Raw genomic sequence first — 18,750 nt, forward strand, 5'->3', positions numbered from 1 at the left:
TATCTGAATTCAGTTTTTATGATTTCATTATTATGCCCAGAATAAAACTCACGATCATAGCCATTAAAAGGTAAGGCAAGTGTTTTTGACAGAATTATGGTCAGTGCTTTGTTTTATCTTATTTAGTTGGATCGGTCAAGGTTCTAGTTAACATGATGAGAGAGTTTTCCAATGAAGTGCAAACATTTTTCTGATGCCTCTTAGTCCTAGCAGTAGTAGTGGTACTTAGATGTAGTTAGCTGGGGCCCTGAAAGGATCAATTTCTTTATTGGCTTCTGATTTAACACTGTTGTCTTGCTTTAAATTGCAGATGCTGGGGGGAAGATGAGCTTATTTAAATTAGGAAGGACGTGTTTTAGAAACCCGTTTTGTGAAAATAATGCTAGTAGGAAAAAGGAAGAAAAGTATTACTGTATTTCCGACACATTTTTACTTACACAGTCAGTCAGCAAGGAGAATACTGCATCAGATGAACAAGGTAATTTTCATGGAACTTATTGATAAGGTTATCAGGAAATCTGTTTGTGTTACAATACTGTGGAAAACTTTCAGATGATGGCCAAATTGTGGATTTGATTACTGTAGGTGTTGCTAATGTAAAAATAGGAAAGATAGAGGCAGACAGCAATTCTAGGAATAGTTCTTCAGCTGTATATTCATGCATTACACCTCTGAGCAGAAAATATTTGGAACGTAGAAACAATGAAGAGAAGATTCCAAACAACTGTAATGTTGAATGGGGTAGGGAAACTGATCCTTGTGAGGAAGAGTTAATTGAAATTGCCAGAAATGAAACTCCAAGGCCATTACCTGATCATGAGATTTTGGAATCATTCCCTAGTGAGGCCACTGCTTGTATATCTGTTAACACTCCAGAGAAAACAGTTGGCAGTCACTTTATTTCCAAAAAATATGACAGCAAAGAATTGCAGATGTCATCCATTGATAATGAGATTTTGGAGACTTCTTCTATTGAGAGTGGCGACAACAATGTACGTGTCAATTCAGTGACATGTAAAGGATATTCCATTCTACATCATCCAAAATCTGATGAGCATAGTGCCAATGAAACAAATGAATCTTCAATCGAAGAGTTTTTGCTATCTTCGTCCAGTGTGAGTAATTCTAACAATATCTGTTCGAATACAAAGATTGATTGTGTATCTGGAAATGGTCAAGAAACTTTTGTCGTGAGTCAACCACCTGCAGTTGTAAGTGAAACCTGTGAAACTCAATTACAATCATCTACTTATGAGAAAAGCTTCAACTCTTTGACGGCTGAGATTGATATTGGGAATGGTGCAGGGAATTCCCTTGTTTGTCATCCAATTTCAAATGAGTGTAAAAGCAATGAATCACATGAGTTATCAAATGAATACTTATTGCAATCTGCTTGTAGTGTGAGTAATCCTAACAAAGCCTGTCCTAATTCAAGAGTTGATTGCGTATTTGGAAATGGTCAAGAAAACAGAGTTATCAGTTACCCACTTGCAGTTTTAAGTGCAACTAGTGAAATACAGTTACAATCATCTTCCCATGAGGAAATCCTCAACAATGCGTGTGACACTTTTACGGTTGAGATTGAAATTGGTAATGGTGCAGGAAATTCCCTTGAAAGCCATCCAATGTCAGTTGACAATGGTGATAATGATAAAAAGAATGAACCATCCATAGATAAGGAGATTTTGCAACCATCCTCTAATGAGGGTAGCGTCACCATACCATGCACTAATGTAATGGTTAATTGCAAACCTAAAAATTGTCATGTAAACTCAGCTATCAGTGACGATATGGAGACATCAAATCTGGAAGAGCCTATTTTGCCATTACCATCTCATAGAAGAAGAGGCAACAGACAATCTTCTGCTGTTGTGAATGAAAGAGATAGGGAAAGTGATCAACAATTTTCACTCGACAGCCATTGTGCTACAGTAGAGAGTGAGCATGGGGTATCAACTAAAAGTGATGCATTTCCTGTGAGTTCCCTGGAAACTTTAAACAGAGCTAGTGGCTCTCCAACTGAAAGCTATGACAAAAGTTTTTATGTTGGCAGCCTAATAAAAGAATCTATTTTAGTTGTAAACAATATTGACAATTTTAACACTTCTGAAGACTTGTTAAATCATCTTTGTTACGCATCTGAATATCAAGCTCATGACAACAATGGAGCGCATAGCAGTGCACACAATTGGTCATCTGATGCAGAAGTTAATACATTTTTATCTACTGAGGACCTACAATGTGACACCTCTTCAAATGCATGTACTGATAACTCATTTGGTTTGCTCATGAGTGATAAGACAGAATCTTTATTCAAAGCTAAAGTTGCAAACAACCAGTTGAATAATTCATCTTTTGGAAATACGGTGCACAATAAAAGTAATTTAAAGCAGTGTCGTCTTAAGCAATCCCAAAGAAAGGGTAAGTTGAAGATTGTAAGGCCTGTTATGAAGAGTACCCAAACCCAAGGGAGGAAGAAACAAAGAAGCATTGTTACCAAACATATGTTAGCATTTCAGTGCAGTGATAGTGAAGAAGCTTCAAACAAATGCACAAAAGTGACCCAGAATTCTTCTTGGTCTTCTCAATTATCTACCAAAGTAAAGGAAATCACTAAAAGCTTCACAACACCAATCCCTAAAAAGATACATGACAGAGACCCAGTGTCTGTCTGTTCTGAAAACCAATCTGCTTTGAGGAAAAGTGCTGAAGTACCTGAGGAACACTTTAGTGAAATTGTTGGAATAGGTATGAATATCAAAACTATGTTTAATAGACATACTGCATTTCCCCCTGTTGATGACTGTGCATTTTCAGTTTGTTGTGCTTTAGATGACAATAATAACAAGGAGACTGCAGCTTTGAAATCCTCTGCAAATTCTGCTGGTTCTTCTGAGGAGCCCAAAAGACTGGTAGAAACAAATTCTCACTCTGAGAAATATGTACCTAAACTCTTTGCTGCCTTCAGTAATTTTATCCAGGCTGTTCCCAAACCTGTACCGTTATCTTCAGAGCATGAACCCTCACACATAGATAGAAGGGATGCGTGGAAGAAAATATTTGAACTAGCTAAAGCAAGGCAGAAGAGAATCTAGTTGAGTCTTTTTCACCTGTGAATTTTGGGGAACAGAAATTTCTAAGTTAATTAATGTAAGTTTGGCACTGAGTGATCAAGTAATAAAATAAACAAAACATAAGATAAAACTAAATATTTATTAGAAGTCTCCCTACAGAGTTAAATAATATAACCATGGTAGTCTAACTACACATAGAAACCTTAATGAAGATCACATATTACCCACATAATATCATACCTCAACGCTTAGTCCGTTGTGAAGTAAAATATATGCATAAAAGTTCTGTTTCCTTTATATTACTAGTGACTGACATCTAGTAAGTTCTGAAATAACTAAGTCCAGGAAACAAAGGATGTTTGGATATAACAAATTGGTAACTATCCGGAAACCAACTTGGTCTAACTTCCATAAAAAAATGAATTGGTCTGACTAAAAAGGCCTTAAACAGCACATCAAAACATAAAACAGATTGATATCATAATGATATGCAATAATATTTGACTTGACAACCTTTACCATACAGTACATAAGTGATTTTTGTGAAAATAGTAATGCAATTTCATTTAACTCATATCACACATAGTGTGACAAAGCAATTCAAGCTGTAGTTCTGACAGGTGAGCCCCTAAACTCTTAAGATAATGATAAAACCTATTACGCCGCTTAGTATTAATTATGCTACGATTTCTTTCAAGGCGGCAGAATGTTCTAAGAGCTGGCAAATAGTCAGTGGAAATGGCTCGGCTTTCCAGTCTCATACACATGGGTAGGGCATGGAGAGCTGCTTGCTCTGTTTCAGAATGAGCATCTCTCCACCTGATACAGAATATTTAAGTGTTAAAGAAGTAATAAATACAGAATATTTAAGTGTTAAAGAAGTAATAAATACAAAATAGACATTAAAAAATTGAAAAAGTTTAGCTTACCTATGTTCCTCTTGGTTGGGTAGACAACTGTTGTAACACACAGGCCTATCCAAATTTACTAGTTTAAAGGAACTTTTAGTATTATTCAAACTTTGTTCACCTAACCAGTGACAAATGTCTTCAGCAGTTGAGTTCATTAAATAACTAGGACCTTCAACCTCTACCTTGACTAAAGACAGGCTGTCTTTCAAATTAGGGTGAGAGAACCTGCAAGTGTGAAAGTTATGCGAAACAAAGGAAACTTGAGTCCTAATTTCTTAGATTCAGTTAACAAAACCAAGAATCAGTTTCATTAGGATATTCACTGACCTTGAAATAGGTTCTACACCAGAAGCATTGAGTAACCGGCATGAAACAGCAATTACATCAATGGTAGATATAATATGCATTTGGTGAAGCATAGCAGTCATCTCTTCTTGGCTACAACACGTTTTGTATGACTTTGGCTCGATACTCGTTAAATCAACATTGCAAGGTGTCTTTTCGTCATTTTGCGACTCCCCAGATTCTCCTATACTTGTAGCTTGGCTACATGTAGCATCTGACTCATCATTTGTGCAATAACTGTCAGTGGTGTTTCCATCATCTGTACAGAAGCTAGCAATGAAAGAATCATCCAGCATTCGTCTATGTCCTTGGGAAAAAAAAATTGTAACAATTAAATTTTTAACACAAACAGCATTTTGTTTGATCAGAAAGTTTGTTAAAAACAAACCTGGAGCCGAGAGATCTTCCTTAGGCTTCTCAGGAAGCTGAGCATGCTCAACTTGTTTTAAGGACAAGATAGGGGGTAGGTTCCACCAAAACAAGCCAAGATCTAATGGATATGGTACTTCCACAGAAGTGATTGCTGTTTCTGCATTAGTTTCGGTACTCTGAGGAAATAAATAAATCTAAGATAAGATTAAATTTAAAATAGGAAAACAAGTACAAACAACAGATTCTTACAGAACTTCTGCTCAGCATTGCAGCAATACAATTTGTGTTTGCTGGTATTGAAGGAGGGCAAAATTCAGTACTTTCATCATCATTGTCACTTATGTCATCACTATCATTATGTTTTGAATTCTGAAATTTTTAAAAAGTATTTAAGCCAATAATATTGAAGATAAAATGTACAAACAGAAGCTTAAAACCTTCAGTGTGGTGCAGCCACTATGTGGTCACACATTGCTAGTTTTGTGCGTTTACCCTCTAAATGGGGTGCCACACTGAATGTGTTAATGTTAATTTAATACTTCTCAACCTTTTTAGCTTTATGATTCAGTGTTGGTAGAGAGGGCATCAACAAATTATTAGCTCCAGACATGACCCACAATTGCATTTGAAGGAGTGCTCGCCGAAAATCTCCTTTGCAAAGATAAACCAGGTCTTGTACAGTTTCAGGTGCAACATATATTCCTTCAACAACAGATACAATTTGAAGCCACGAAGCTGAAAAAAAGAAGGTATATTAATGAGAATGGAACTTAGAACATGATAGATAGAATCTTGAAATTCATACATACATATTAAGTTTGGAGGACAAGAGAAGTGAAGAATTAAACTAGAGCTATTCATGAAACGATTAACCATAGGACTCTCAGGATCTGTGGTAGTGAGTATGACAGGGCGCTTTGACATAGACACAAGGTTTGTCACTGCTGATAGAAACCCCTCATCCTCTTCTTCAAATACTATGTCAATCTGAAACAGAATTATTAACATAAAAAGAGAATGCTATTTATTTTTTTAATCCAATGGGTAATATTTGTGTTGTTATCTTTCATACATCTTCGAAAAGAATAAGGCTCATTTTTTTGGCTTTTTCTTCATCCAAGTCAGAATTACTTTTCAATGCCTTGTTTGATTTCTCTGAAGGGAGAAAGGTCAAGATTAGATATTGAAAATGACTCTTTGAAGCAACACATTAATATAGAACAACAAGACATCAATACAGATGATTATACACATTAGATAACATACTATTTTTAACAGGATTTAGGTTTTTGCCAAACAGAGCAGCAAACCCTTGCTCTGCTGAGTTGCCTTGTTGAACTTGATGAGATTGTGTAGCCTCTGCTAGTTTAGAAAGTACAAGTTTTCCATTTCGTTTTTCTGATGCATTAACTTCCAACACCTGTAAGAGTCCAAAAATTCTTCTAGTTCATTATTCTTTCAAGGTTAATCACTTCTGTTCAAACTCAAGCTGATTGATGCAAGCCTTACTTTGTAGCCAAGATCTTTGGCCAGGGCATATACTGTACTTGTTTTTCCATTGCCATTTGGGCCATATAGCACAGCAACACTTAATGGTAAATTACTGTTTACCCCATCAGAGCTGTTGTCTGATACTAAGAAGTCATCATCATCGAGCAGGTCTGAAAGAATAAAATCATGAAGATTTGTGTTTGTAAAAAGAGATCAATTTGTATCAGAAAATTTCAAAACTCAAAATCATTAAAAATCACAGATTGAATGAGAACAGAGTGCTAATGCTTCCATCATATTTATTTACCTTTCTTCCTCTTCCTCCGTTTCATATCCTCTTTGATTGGTTGTTTAGCGAGGTTACAACAGTCTTCACTGGCTTTACGCCAAGCTTCAAGCCACCGTTTAAGTTGCTGGACACTTCCATTGTTCCCAACAATTTCATTTGCAGTAGATGGTTTGTATTTCTCTGTCCATAAATGGGCTCGAAAGACTGGCAGAGATGTATTCAGTTTTGAATTTAATGATTTTCTAAGATAAAAAACCAAAACAAAATCACACAAACACGGAAAAACAATGGGCAATGAAAAAGTATATTTCAAAACTATTGTCCTACCTGTTAGCTGACTTTCTCTTTGGTTTTTGAACATCAGAAAAAGCTGACAGAGCTGCTGCTTTAAAAAAGTCATCTTCTTTAAACTTTTTCTTCAATGTTTTAAATGTATTGACAACCACAAAATTTTGTGAGTTTTGCTTGATGATCCTGAGAATAGGTCTAACGACATCCGTAGGCAATCCAAACCTTATTCTCATCCCTGGACCTTTACAGCTAGCTGACATAATGGGATCAATTTCATCCAAAATGTCATAGCCGCCATTAAAATTTTTAAGTGAAAATTTGCATGATGGAAGAGGAATTTCTTCCTCATGGCTGAGTGTTAAAGGGATACTGACAAAGGGTAGGCTCCAGGTCCACTCATCATCTTTTTGCTGAATATGACTTTTCTTAGGAAAGATTTCTACTTCTTGCTCCTCAAAACTGCAAATTTGAGAGAATGCAGAGAATGTTCAGTAAAATCATACAATATGAGTAGAAAATCAATGTGAGACAGTTAATGCAGTACCTGCGCTGAGTTTCAAGAGTACGTTTAACCTGTTCCGGTACTCCACTCTGTAAGAAAAGCTGACGAGCCTGAGTGTCAGCCTTCCGAGTAAATAGAGACGCTATCTTTACATCTGAAATCACATTATAAAGTTAACAACAAAACAGCAAGAATCACTAAAAGAAATCACCTAGAACTGAAATACATTACAATGTATACCTGTCTCTTTTTCAAAAATTATATCTGGTGAAGAAGATTTATCATTAGGTGAGTTTGGATCAGCATTTTTGCTGCTCAATCTTTCAGTTTCTAGCTGTTTCTCTACTTTCCTTTTTTTATCCTGCCTGAATAAAAATATTTCATCACTGTCACTCTCCTCTTCTGTAAAAGGACAAGTAGATCATCAGAAACAATTTTAATCAATATACGTACTACAAAGTGTCACAGGATTGGCTTTTCCAACTTACCTAACAAAGTTCCTTGAGTTGTAGGAAGTGGTAGGGGTGTGAGGCATACTTTTAACGTCCAGGGTATTTGAATATTTGGGGTAGTTTTAGAAACATCTGCCTCTGGCTCCTCAGAAAAGTTGGCAATTGGGGTAGCAAGACATTCTTCATCAGCATCTTTAACATTTGTAACCTTTTGAGACTTAGTCAAACCTGTGCCATTGTTCTTTGCTTCCTTTTTCACCCTGTTCTTGGATAGAGACTTCTTTTTTGTTTTGGGAGAGATGCCATGCTTTCCATTGGATAAATCAACTGATTGACCTAGCACAAACTTTTTGGGTGAGGTGTTAGCATTATGCATCAAACTTTTCTGTTTCACAGAAGAGGGGCTTGATGGCTTTTTGTCCTTTGGTAGAGAGAGATTGTCTTTACCCATATCACTGAGTGTCCCTTCATCATTGTCAATAATATCAATAGCATTAATACTTTCTTTCAATTTGTTTTTAAAATTTGGTTTCTTTTTGCCAAGAGAGGCAGCTCCCCCTGGTAGACTGTTGACACTTCGCCTCTTCACCTTTTTAGAAGGAGTAGTTGGAGGTGAGTGAATTAGGGCTTTCACTTTCATTTCTACCTTTTCTTCTTTTGATAAAACTTCCTCTTTTGATACTTTAGAGAAGTAACTCATTAAACTGTTCCGTTTAGATTCTTCAACTTTAAGGGTACATTCAGAAGCAACACTTTGCTCCTCTTTGTTTCCACTTCCTGAGTTCAAAGATGTGTTCTTCAAACTTTTGGCTTTTGACATAGATGACGTACTATCATCAGAATCACAACTTATCTGATTAAGTGTACAAGACTTTGATGTTGTTCTCACAGGTGAGTCTTCTCTGACAGTTTTCAGAGGTTGGCATCCTAGATTACCATCCCAATCATCATCATCTACCCCACGCTTACGTTTCTTGGACAGTAAGTCTTGTGATACATCTATTACATTAACTTCATTACTTTTAGACATGATTTTTTTAAACGCATTAGTCACAGATTGGGACACATTTAATTCGCTTGATGCTTTCCCTTCCAGCTGCGCCTTTGCAGGTCCTTCTAGAATACTTTTTTCGTCTTTTCCTTCATGTTTGGCAAGTGATAGAGACTTCTTTGTTGGCTTTGTTTTCCGTTTAGATGCTGACTTAACATTTTGAACTGAAGAAGCGACAGTAATGTTTGAATCACTCACCTGTAAAGGACTAGTTTCTTTCGTATTTTTCCGATTTTTAGAGATGGATAGGGATCTTTTGGTTGTCTTTTTGACCAATTTTGATGTTGAGGGTGGAGTAATAGCTTTCTTCTCGTCTCCTGCCTTTTTTGTTTCCTTTCCAATGTCATTGTTGGAGCTAATGAAACTGTCTCCACTCTTCTTTAAATGATCAGCATCAGATTTTTTATCTTTGGCGGGACTGAAAAAGTCTGAAATGTTCACTTTAACTTTACTACTAGAGCCACAATCTTTTTCAGGATCTGAACTATTCTTCTGGGGTACTAAATATTTGAACATAGTACCCTGAGGACTCCCCAGTTCTTTAGTATGCATATTAGATGCTACTACAGCTTGCTCTGGGGAGCTAAAATCTTCATCATTGAGACACTGTTCTTTAGACTTAATTCTGATTTTAAAAGCAAAACTTTTGGGGGAGGCTATCCCATCCTTTGTTTCAGCGCAATTTAATACAGTGTTCTGCTCGAGATTGTCTTCCTGGAGAAAGTGTTTGGGGGTAGCAGCACATTTTTTCTTCTGACTTCTTCTACCTTTCAAAGGATTATTGCAACTCGCTGATTTGGATTTTCCCACCGGAGTTTTGCAGCCTTTGTCTTTGGACATAGTGTTTTCTTTTCCATTAACTACCACATCCTCGTCAGTACTCTTTAATGTTCCTGCTGAAATGTGACTTTCCTCAGACTTTTCAGGTGTCACTTTGGTAGACGGAACCACACCGCGTTTGTCGCTTTTTGGACCCTGTCCAAAGTAGTCATCTATCACACTCTTCATTGCATTACCTGTAATCACATAAAAACACATTTAAAATGTAGTGCAGGTGTGGCGCAGAACACATTCATTCAATTATTCATTCAAAATTTCAATTCATAACACACACACACAAATACATATTGTTAAAATAATAATAATACACACAAAAAAGATGGATTATCTAGATGAGTGTACGGACAAACCATAGCCTCAAAGACGTAAAACGATGATTCAGTTCAAATCTTTGAGTGGCGCTAGCAAACGACTTATCGACAACAACAACATTAACGAAAGAAATGAATATAAATAACACAAACTGAAAGTAAATACACCAAATTCCGAACGTGCAGCACAACCAGTGATCTGATGGCGGGAATTTCACATTACGTCTACAACTATTACGCCTTTTAAAAATGACAACAAGCACACCCTTTACAGCTCGATGTTGCCAAACCCACAAACTAATTGTCGATCTTCGGTGGCATTAGAATAGACAAATGAGTTTAATTTAAACCTTTCATTCAAAAATTAGAACGCATCAAAATTATGCGGATAAGTAACATTTTTCAAAAAAAACCTACCGGCTTCAAAAGAACCTGGCATTTTGAGATATTTTGTTGTCAGCGTTGATTGTCCGAGATTATGATTCAGATTCATATCAATTGAAACTTTCAGTTTCATTATCCTTGTGTGTACTAAGCTCGTAACACACTTGCACACTTCATTCACAATTTTGTGTTAAACGTAAAAACAACAATAACATTGGAGTTAAACGGAGAAATTCTGCAGTCTGGTTACGAAAAATTATTTTGAATTTCTTTTTTTCTTAGTGCTTTCCATATACGGCCTTTCGTTTCCTCTGTTTTGATTGATTGATATGTCATTGTCAGAATGTGGAAGTGTCATAAATGTGGAAAACCCGTTTATTTCGGTACGTTTTTATTAAGTGCAGATCATGCACTGCATGTTATTTTGTTTTTATTTTTTTCGTGTGCGGTGGCGCCTCTGGCCATTCCTAGCCAATTTCCTGTCTGTTCTGAAGATCTTCTCGTCCACTAGCTTTGAGTTTTCTAGCAATGTCAGGAGTTGTGATTGATCTTACTAAAATGTTTTGCTTCCAGCTGAAAGGAAGCAGTCATTAGGATACGACTGGCATCCAGAATGTCTGAGATGTGAAGAATGTGGTAAAAGACTGAATCCTGGACAGCATGCCGAAGTAAAGAGCCATTGCGAAGAACATTGCTATTTTTTTGTTGCTTCGCCATAGTTTGTGTTTCTTAATTATATCTTCTTTCCAGCACAAAGGTGTACCATATTGCCATGTTCCTTGCTATGGTGCTCTATTTGGGCCACAACTATTTGGTCATGGTACCAGAGTAGAGTCTCACACAAGTTTCGGTAAAGTTGAAAACCGCACAGGCATACCAAATTTACCAAGGTAAGAAATTTTTTTTAACAGAAAGAGGTGAATTATCCTTGACAAAGTATTTTTAATATTACCGTTGCTCAAACCTTTTTATCTTCTTCACAATTTAACTGCTGAATTTTTATTTTCAGGTCCCATTTGGAATCAAAGCTGAAACTATTTAATCAATACTATGAAGGCAAAAGTGGCAAAGTTCACTGCAGAGAGGTTTGTTTTACATTATAATCCAAAAGAGAAATTCTTAATGAAATTTTTTCATTTTCAATGACATTTTAAACTATTATTTCTCACTGGGGTGTATTGTATCTTTCATACGTACATTTGTACTGTATACGTCTGTACGTATGTATAGATAATATATACCGGTGTTCTAAGTTTTATATCTCTTATCAGGTTAATGGCCGGTTGGTTCTGGAGGGTGCCTTAAGGATCTACTGGGGAGTTGTAGGAGTTATCCATCTGAAAGAAGAATATGATCAAAGAACAGTTGTTACTGTAAGGAAGCGTAATTCATATAGATACAGCAATGGTACCAATTTAAATGTAAGTCCCTAACTTTTTTTTTTATTTTTAAAATAAATTAAAAAATTGGTTTCATGTTTTTTACTGGTTTGGGTTGATGCTGGTGCTTAAGATATCTTTTTCTATTCCCCTCACATTTCCTAATTATTGGAAAATCCTATTACTGGTGTTAAAATATATCTTTTTCTATTCCCCTCACATTTCCTAATTATTGGAAAATCCTATTACTGGTGTTAAAATATATCTTTTTCTATTCCTTTTACATTTCTTAATTCTTTGAAAATCTTTTCTTCCCCATGGTATTGGTTTTGGATCCTCACTCCTTACTCTCTGCCCCTTGCAGAGGTATTACAATGGCAAAAGCAAAGGTGCTGTTCCTGTTGGAGGAAGCTCTGCATCCTGCAGCAGCTCCTCAACAAGTTCTCCTATCAGTTCGCCAATGAGTTCTCCCATGAGCTCTCCTCATGATTCTCCTACGCATTCCTCTAAGGCATCATCTGACTCAACTCCAAGTACAGCATTGTTTGAGTATAAAAGTAGTACTCTTCCTGCCAAACTGGACCTTAAAAATATTGACTGGGATGAGTTGGATGATCTCCTTCAGGTGATGACTGTTCTTGTGCTTTGGTTTATTTTCTGTTGCCATTTGTTTGTATTTCCCTTTCTTTTGTTTTCACTGAGAAGCAGAAAATCTGTATGTAGACACTATCTCTTCCCTACTTTACCTACCTATTCCTTCTGCTTGCATCATCATGTATGACTTATCTTTGGCTCAGCCAACCTTATTCTTGGAGGGAAGATTTTTTTATTGGCTTTGTGCTTTTTTGACTTTTTTTGTGTCTGTGTACTGTAGTTTGGTGCAGAATCTTTTCGCCCCATTTGGCATGGTTACCAATTTTTGTCTTTGGTGTAAAGGGTAGTTGACTGAATTATTGATGTATTTCAGGTGGAAAGACGAGTAGAAGATGGAGAAAAACTTTACCAGACCATGCCTGTTGGGCTTCATTCAGTGTCCTCTCCAGAACCCTTTGAATCCAGTTCATCATCCACCCCGCGAGCTCCCCTTACTGCTCAGTCTAGTACTGAATCATCGGAGTTGCCTCTCGATATTGTGGACAGCCATGATGAATCTCCTGGAAGTTCCAATTCAATACCGAAAGGAGTTAACAATGAAGAAAATATTGAGAAAGCTGACTCTTCCAAAGTTGAGAATCACTTAAATCCATCAGCCAATAAATTTGATGATGATGATGACAATACTGATTCTTACTCAAAATGTTTTGAAGAAAATTTAGAATCTGAAAAACGGATGTCGAGATCTCAGAGTATGCCCCCTGATTACAATGGAGATGGTGACGTCTGGGCTGATGATGATGCTGATGATGATGAATCAGATATGAATGACCACCCATTAGATCGTTCCATCAGTGTTCCTGAAACTGCCCGTAGTAGTAGCAGCAGCGGATTGGGTGACTCTTGTATGTGTATCACTAAATCAATAATTTGTAATTACCCTTTAATTATTTCCTTGGACTGTCTCTCTTAAAACAGATTTAATTTTCATTTATTTTATTTTTTTCTGTGCTAATAGGTGGTAGTGATAATCAGTGTCGAAGAAAAGCTGCCAAAACTGGATCTGCTGCTATTCGACGGCGCCCAGGTCGACGACGCTCTCGAACTAAACTCAGGAGAAGATGCTCCATCAATGGCCATTTTTATGATAGGGAGACAAGTTTCTTTACTCCTCCTCACGGTAGCAGCACAAGTGTCTGGGTAACATCACTGGTTTCCACGCAAGAAGTAGTAAATCTAATGCTGGACAAATATAGAGTGGATAGCAAGCCTGATAATTTTGCACTCTTTGTTGTTTATGATAACGGAGGTGGGTTTTTTGTCAACTCTCTGTGCTGTTGTGGATCTTTCTGCATATTTTATTCCTACTTCTTGTACATACAGAACAAAGACGATTACGTGAGGACGAATATCCATTAGTAACTCGAATTCTACTTGGACCTCATGAGGATGTTGCCAGGATTTTTATTGTTGATCGGCATAGTACATGTGAAGTGAGCAATGAAGTGGCCCAGTTTTTAAATCTGTCTGTCACTGAATGCTCAGCAATCTTGGAGGGTTATCAGAGAGAAGAAGACCGTCAAGTTCAAGCTGTTCAACTAAGGTTATTAAACTTTTTGGTTTTCTGTTTGTAATATAGATTTTATGGTTGTTTTGTTAATTGTAAATACAACAAAAAATTATTTCTGCACAGGTACAAGGAACTTCAAAAACGAATTAAACAGAGGATGGAAGAGTTAAAAGTGCGCCTATGATGTATAAATTTTCCTGCTTATCCCCATGTCCGTGCATGGTCCCCAAGAAGTAGTAAGTTTTGTTTTAATGCTTCTGTTTCTAGCTTTGACATCATACATTTTTGCTTTTGGTGTGTATATTTAGTAGCACATATTTGTATTTTCCTGACATTCTGTTCTGTTAAAATTTAACCAAACAAGCTTTGCTAGAAAACTATACACTATTACAGTTCTCAAGAGACATTTAACTAAGCAAGGGAGCATTTATTGTACTCATTGTTATGTCGGTTTGAAGTCTTTCCCATATTATTTTGTCTGTCTGTGATGATTATTAAAGTCAAAACAACTGATAAAGTTTAAGATTTTGGAGGTTTATTAAATGTTCTCTAAATAGTTTTAGTTTATCAACAAGGTTTTACTGAACGTTCAGCAATATGCTGAGAATGTGGGGCAGCCACATTTATAATTATATGGAAGTGATCATGCACACCTTTTGAATGTGGCATTTACCTCTGCATTTATATCGAATTGTGAATTTATTGTTCATCAGAATGTGTGAACGGTTTGGAGGAATAGTCTTATGCTCTTTTCAAATTAGTCCAGTTTGGTGAGTGAAGCAAGATAGTCTCAATTTAGTTACCAAACCGACTGTTCTTGTTCTTCCAAGTTAAAAGTAGTAGATATATAATTTTATTAGTGTTTGTCATAGTTTTAAACTGCTCTCTGTATTTTTCCTTGCAGATGTTAGTCTGCAATCATTGACACTTTGTATTCAGACTTAAGATCTGAATCGGTATTTGAACAAATTTATCTTCTGTAGAAGACCGAAGTGTGTAATCAATTTTTTTTAAATCAACTTTTATATCACTATTTATGTAGCTTTGTACGGAAAAATTCAGAAAAAATGTAATAATGAATTTGTTTCTGGTCACATTTGATTTGACAGTTAAGATAAAAGCTTCTAACATTTGGTTCAATACCACTTTACTACTATAGCTTGTGTTTCAGCTGAAGGAGTGTGAAATAAGTATATTTCAAGATGCTTTGATTTATTTCTGCTGCCATATTGATGATTTGGTTGAAAGCAAAACGTTAACATCGATATTCAGTTTGAGGGGGCTTTTCAGTTTAACCATGTGAAAAAAGCTGATTTTATGGGTCTTTTATCAAAACCTACTAAAAAATTGTGATCTGTGTATATTCTTTGAATTGCATTGCTTTTTTCTTTTACATCCAAATATTTTTAAGTACACCTTCATTGTATGCAAATAAATATCCCAATTCTGAACTCCTTCATTTGCATTTGTGATTGAACAATGGATTGCAATACTGCACACCTTGGCCGCAGCGCACTCGTAACTTCTCAGATACTGCAAAGATATTGTAGAAGAACTGTATGCAAAGTATTTACAAATTCAAAATTAATAATACAAATCAACAGAACAACATACATAACCCAACACAGATAAAATCTACAGATCTAATGTAAAATTAAAAAAACCTTTTAAAAATTAACATATTGCTTAACAAGGATAAATTTCTCAATTCTTAATTTTGTAAGGGAGTTGTGAGAAAAGTTATCTACCCTACTTTTCTTCCATGCTCATTAACTTTTTAATGAGTTCTTTTAAGAATGGGTCATCTTGCTCTTTATTGGGATCACACTTTCTTCTGCAATTTTCAGATCTTTCATGCTTTGTTTTCTTTACAGAACAACAACCTGTAGGTATAAAAGAGTCAAAATAAACGATAACTAAACAAATAAAGGCAAACTGCTCCAATGCTTACTTCTTTCTGTCTTTATTGTTTCTTTGGGTTCTTGCTTTTTATTTAGCTGATCCCATTCACGCACAAGTTCTTTTGCCCTGTGAATATTTTCGTCTGGAACTTCTAAGAAAAGCGCTTTAGTTGAAGAAACTTTCAGTTCACAAGTTGACTGTACAGACTTTCCATTGCAACCTAAATTTAATTTATCACAGTCAATGTTAATCAAAGTTAACAATTCTTTTGCTTCATGTTTCCTTCCATGTAGAAGAATGTTTTTACAAAAGCTTTGGATAAAAAGAGAACCTGAAAAAAAGTGAACAAGGATAAAAATTGTATTTTTGCATTGATACAAAAAAAAAATAAAAAAAATTGAACAACCATAACAATTTGTTTTTCTTACACCTACCACGTGTTGGGCTCCTGAATGCTGCAAATCCAGACACACTGGAAGAGAACTCAAATAGATCTCTCAAATTACTAGGGTAAGTGTTATTGTCGCTAGAAGGACCATCTTCTACTACTACAAGTTTCCCTTTTCCTTTAACAACTAAACAAATGAGAATGAATATATTGTTAAAACATTGTCTCTCACAAACCGAGAAAAATGTGTGGAACTTAAATAATATAATTTAGATTACCCTGGGAATTTCCTTTACAAGCTTGAATTACAAGCACCCTAGGGAGACCAACAGTGTCAACACTCCGCATCTCCTTGCGTATGTCTTCCCACTCGATTAATTTGCCATCTATTCCCAAAAGCCCATCTAAAGTTTGGGGAAAACAACAATCAAAATATAGATAATAAAATTACCATTAGACAGTACACCAATGAGGAGTATACTTGCCTTTTACCCCATGAGCAAGTATGGCAACAATAAAGCAGCGCTCAACTTTCTCTTGCTTAGCATTTTTACAAAACTCTTTTAAAGAATTTCGGATTTCACTGAGCACTTGCGCAGAAGGACAATTTTTCTTTTTTACCACATTAAATCTTAAAAGAGTGAAAGTACTCTCCAACTTTTCACAGTCCAATTGAGAGGCTTCCCTTTTAGTAAGCGGCCTATCTCCCATCACCTAAAAAAATAATGACGATAATGAGAAAAATTGTAAAAATACTGATGGGTTTTACAATGTCATCAAACAACTCAGTACTGCCTGATAGTCCTCCATATTGAATATGAGAATCGTTCCTTGATTTGAGTCAAGTTTGAATCTAGGAAGGTTGCAGCCGTCTGGAATCAGAACTATTTTAACGAACTAAACTAGGAAGCAAAGCCCAACAGGGGGTACCGTAACTTAATCTTCACCTATGTCCTTTTCTTTAGCATTGTCTTCTTCATGGTACATTTCAACCCTGTTAATATGGTTCTCCAGGTTTTCTAGCTGGTTAGACCAGTAATAGAGATTAGCACACTTTAAGGCACTTCTGATGTTTACAAAATCCATACTGCATTTCTGTGAAAACAAATTCAAAAGTTACATTTTGTTGTATTAAGGTCAGCCCTCACCTGAACCACATACACTTTATACAAAGCAAATACCTTAGTTTTAAGTTGTAGAAGTTTTCTCGTCATTAGGAACACTAAAAAACACTCCCGAATTTCAAAACACGTTGATGGAATAGATATCTGGTTATTACTTGCCACTGTAGTCAAGTTCATCATTATTTGATTCCATTGTTCATTAGATAAATCTTCCAATAGCAAAAAAAGAGTCTTCCGTACCAAATCTACGTGATGGGATGTGTTGACTTGGTTTGGCAAATACTTTGAATCTAACTTGTCTTTGCTTTGGCCTAATAGTCTGATGATCTGAAATTATGAATGAACCACATAACAGTAATTTAAGAAGTAAGGTTTGGTCTAGAGAGTCAATGAGCAGTTAAAACATGTTTAAAATATGCAGAAAAATCATGAGCTGCGATAATTTGTGTTGGATAGTGAAAATGAAGTGCAGAATAGAGAAAAATCACAACTTCCCCAGCTGCGCCAAACGCATTAAATGCGCTTCAGTGCGCGCACAAATGCACATAAAAGGTGACACATTGACAAAGTCTCAGCATTTAATGCACATTCAATGCGTTACCAATGTGTCACCTTTTATGTGCATTTCTATGCGCATACTGAAGCGTCTTTAATGCAGTGGTGCTTCTGGGGTATACATATAGTATTTAACAGTTGTGAACTAAATTTTCCAATCAATTTATTCAGATTAATAGTTACTGACCTGATAATTTTTGATGATGAGCAGTGCTTCTAATAATTTTTCCTGCCAGTGATGGTCTTTGTGGGCGTGTCTAGCCCATTTTGCTAACACACCTTCGTGAAATTTTTGTGCAGGTCTAGTCAAATGACAAGTTAACATAAAGAACACTTCAAACATTCCACATCATTAAATTTTAACCTATTTCAAAACTTACTTATAAAGAGCACTATCAAGAACTTGTATATGCTTTCGTGTCGATTGTATTTCCTGCTGTATGTGTTGAAGAGCAGTTTCTTCGTGGTCAAAAAGTAAAAATATCAAAGAACATATCTCAGCATGATCGAGGCAGGGCTCTATCTCAGCAACTATGTCTGGACTGCATTAAAAAATTAAACGAAGTGTTAAGAACACAAAGTAAATATACTCTTTTTTCTTTTCAAACAGATTGCACATTTTACTTTAGGGAAGTCATCGCGATCGGGGATTCACAGCTCACAGTAACCTCTCCTCGTCTTCAGCTGTGGTGTGGTGAGAGGCGGATGAAAAGAGATCCCTTTGAACAGCTTCAGTAAAATTAATATTATTGCTGCTGATGTCTGGTTTTAGACGATTAATCTATCGAATGTAGTCAACCGTATAAAGCAGTTTGCCATTAACGCCAAAGGAAACAGGAGTCGTGATCGCGAGCTGCCCAAGGGAGCCTGGACATCTGCCCCTCCCCTCCTTACCCCTCCCAATCCCAACCTGCCATTACCGGGA

At 36.2% G+C, this 18,750-nt stretch overlaps 4 protein-coding genes across 13 annotated transcripts; 2 read left to right on the plus strand and 2 right to left on the minus strand.

The window, feature by feature from the left end:
- Positions 1–135: 135 nt before the first annotated feature.
- Positions 136–3,095, plus strand: LOC113202508 (uncharacterized membrane protein DDB_G0293934-like). 3 transcript variants are annotated; one of them, XM_026416760.2, is made up of 3 exons: positions 136–478; positions 553–2,748; positions 2,818–3,095. In XM_026416760.2, exons 1-3 carry the CDS (start codon positions 325–327, stop codon positions 3,093–3,095), a joined length of 2,628 nt encoding a protein of 875 aa, XP_026272545.1. In that variant the 5' UTR covers positions 136–324. The 3 variants fall into 3 exon arrangements, with proteins under 3 accessions (XP_026272545.1, XP_026272544.1, XP_052129702.1); XM_026416759.2 differs by having other exon boundaries at positions 553–3,095; XM_052273742.1 differs by having other exon boundaries at positions 586–3,095.
- Positions 3,096–3,194: 99 nt separating this feature from the next.
- On the minus strand, positions 3,195–10,187 carry LOC113202507 (ATPase family AAA domain-containing protein 5). Of its 4 annotated transcripts, none has more exons than XM_052273739.1 (16): positions 9,969–10,187; positions 7,764–9,794; positions 7,516–7,677; positions 7,318–7,429; positions 6,810–7,232; positions 6,501–6,724; positions 6,212–6,363; positions 5,969–6,122; positions 5,775–5,857; positions 5,512–5,689; positions 5,250–5,437; positions 4,952–5,071; positions 4,719–4,878; positions 4,313–4,637; positions 4,004–4,210; positions 3,195–3,893 (listed from the first exon to the last, which is right to left on the minus strand). In XM_052273739.1, the coding sequence occupies exons 2-16, from the start codon at positions 9,784–9,786 to the stop codon at positions 3,641–3,643; spliced, it is 4,764 nt and encodes a 1,587-aa protein (XP_052129699.1). In that variant the 5' UTR covers positions 9,787–9,794; positions 9,969–10,187; the 3' UTR covers positions 3,195–3,640. The 4 variants fall into 4 exon arrangements, with proteins under 4 accessions (XP_052129699.1, XP_052129696.1, XP_052129697.1 ...); XM_052273736.1 differs by having other exon boundaries at positions 9,965–10,187; XM_052273737.1 differs by having other exon boundaries at positions 9,931–10,187.
- Positions 10,188–10,429: 242 nt separating this feature from the next.
- Positions 10,430–15,307, plus strand: LOC113202553 (uncharacterized). 4 transcript variants are annotated; one of them, XM_026416830.2, is made up of 11 exons: positions 10,430–10,509; positions 10,596–10,696; positions 10,887–10,981; positions 11,064–11,203; positions 11,323–11,398; positions 11,585–11,734; positions 12,057–12,317; positions 12,660–13,191; positions 13,305–13,595; positions 13,670–13,889; positions 13,980–15,307. In XM_026416830.2, the coding sequence occupies exons 2-11, from the start codon at positions 10,657–10,659 to the stop codon at positions 14,038–14,040; spliced, it is 1,866 nt and encodes a 621-aa protein (XP_026272615.1). In that variant the 5' UTR covers positions 10,430–10,509; positions 10,596–10,656; the 3' UTR covers positions 14,041–15,307. The 4 variants fall into 4 exon arrangements, 3 of the variants coding, with proteins under 3 accessions (XP_026272615.1, XP_026272614.1, XP_026272616.1); XR_008011915.1 differs by having other exon boundaries at positions 10,431–10,696; positions 13,980–14,626; positions 14,761–15,307; XM_026416829.2 differs by having other exon boundaries at positions 10,431–10,696.
- On the minus strand, positions 15,201–18,723 carry LOC113202554 (caspase-8). 2 transcript variants are annotated; one of them, XM_026416833.2, is made up of 11 exons: positions 18,450–18,723; positions 18,206–18,367; positions 18,013–18,127; positions 17,328–17,597; positions 17,094–17,241; positions 16,942–17,018; positions 16,632–16,860; positions 16,425–16,550; positions 16,193–16,333; positions 15,808–16,089; positions 15,201–15,739 (listed from the first exon to the last, which is right to left on the minus strand). In XM_026416833.2, exons 1-11 carry the CDS (start codon positions 18,461–18,463, stop codon positions 15,606–15,608), a joined length of 1,698 nt encoding a protein of 565 aa, XP_026272618.1. In that variant the 5' UTR covers positions 18,464–18,723; the 3' UTR covers positions 15,201–15,605. The 2 variants fall into 2 exon arrangements, with proteins under 2 accessions (XP_026272618.1, XP_026272617.1); XM_026416832.2 differs by having other exon boundaries at positions 16,939–17,018.
- Between the last annotated feature and the right edge of the window lie 27 nt (positions 18,724–18,750).

Source organism: Frankliniella occidentalis, unplaced genomic scaffold, assembly GCF_000697945.3.
Source record: "Frankliniella occidentalis isolate FOCC.00 unplaced genomic scaffold, Focc_3.1 Scaffold296, whole genome shotgun sequence".
Classification (NCBI taxonomy): Eukaryota; Metazoa; Arthropoda; class Insecta; order Thysanoptera; family Thripidae; genus Frankliniella; species Frankliniella occidentalis.

Bases quoted from the DNA above. Each gene is read 5' to 3' on its own strand.
- LOC113202553 (XM_026416830.2), top strand. From the start codon at position 10,657: ATGTGGAAGTGTCATAAATGTGGAAAACCCGTTTATTTCG. The intron at 13,192-13,304 runs GTATGTGTATCA...CTGTGCTAATAG, and splicing joins CAGCGGATTGGGTGACTCTT to GTGGTAGTGATAATCAGTGT. The intron at 13,890-13,979 runs GTTATTAAACTT...ATTTCTGCACAG, and splicing joins GTTCAAGCTGTTCAACTAAG to GTACAAGGAACTTCAAAAAC.
- LOC113202508 (XM_026416759.2), top strand. From the start codon at position 325: ATGAGCTTATTTAAATTAGGAAGGACGTGTTTTAGAAACCCGTTTTGT. The intron at 479-552 runs GTAATTTTCATG...GAAAACTTTCAG, and splicing joins TACTGCATCAGATGAACAAG to ATGATGGCCAAATTGTGGAT.
- LOC113202507 (XM_052273736.1), bottom strand. The intron at 6,725-6,809 runs GTAGGACAATAG...TTTTTATCTTAG, and splicing joins AAGAGAAAGTCAGCTAACAG to AAAATCATTAAATTCAAAAC. The intron at 5,072-5,249 runs GTTGAGAAGTAT...TAAAAATTTCAG, and splicing joins TGAATCATAAAGCTAAAAAG to AATTCAAAACATAATGATAG.
- LOC113202554 (XM_026416832.2), bottom strand. The intron at 16,861-16,938 runs GTACTGAGTTGT...TTATTTTTTTAG, and splicing joins ATATGGAGGACTATCAGGCA to GTGATGGGAGATAGGCCGCT. The intron at 16,334-16,424 runs GTAATCTAAATT...TCATTTGTTTAG, and splicing joins TTGTAAAGGAAATTCCCAGG to TTGTTAAAGGAAAAGGGAAA.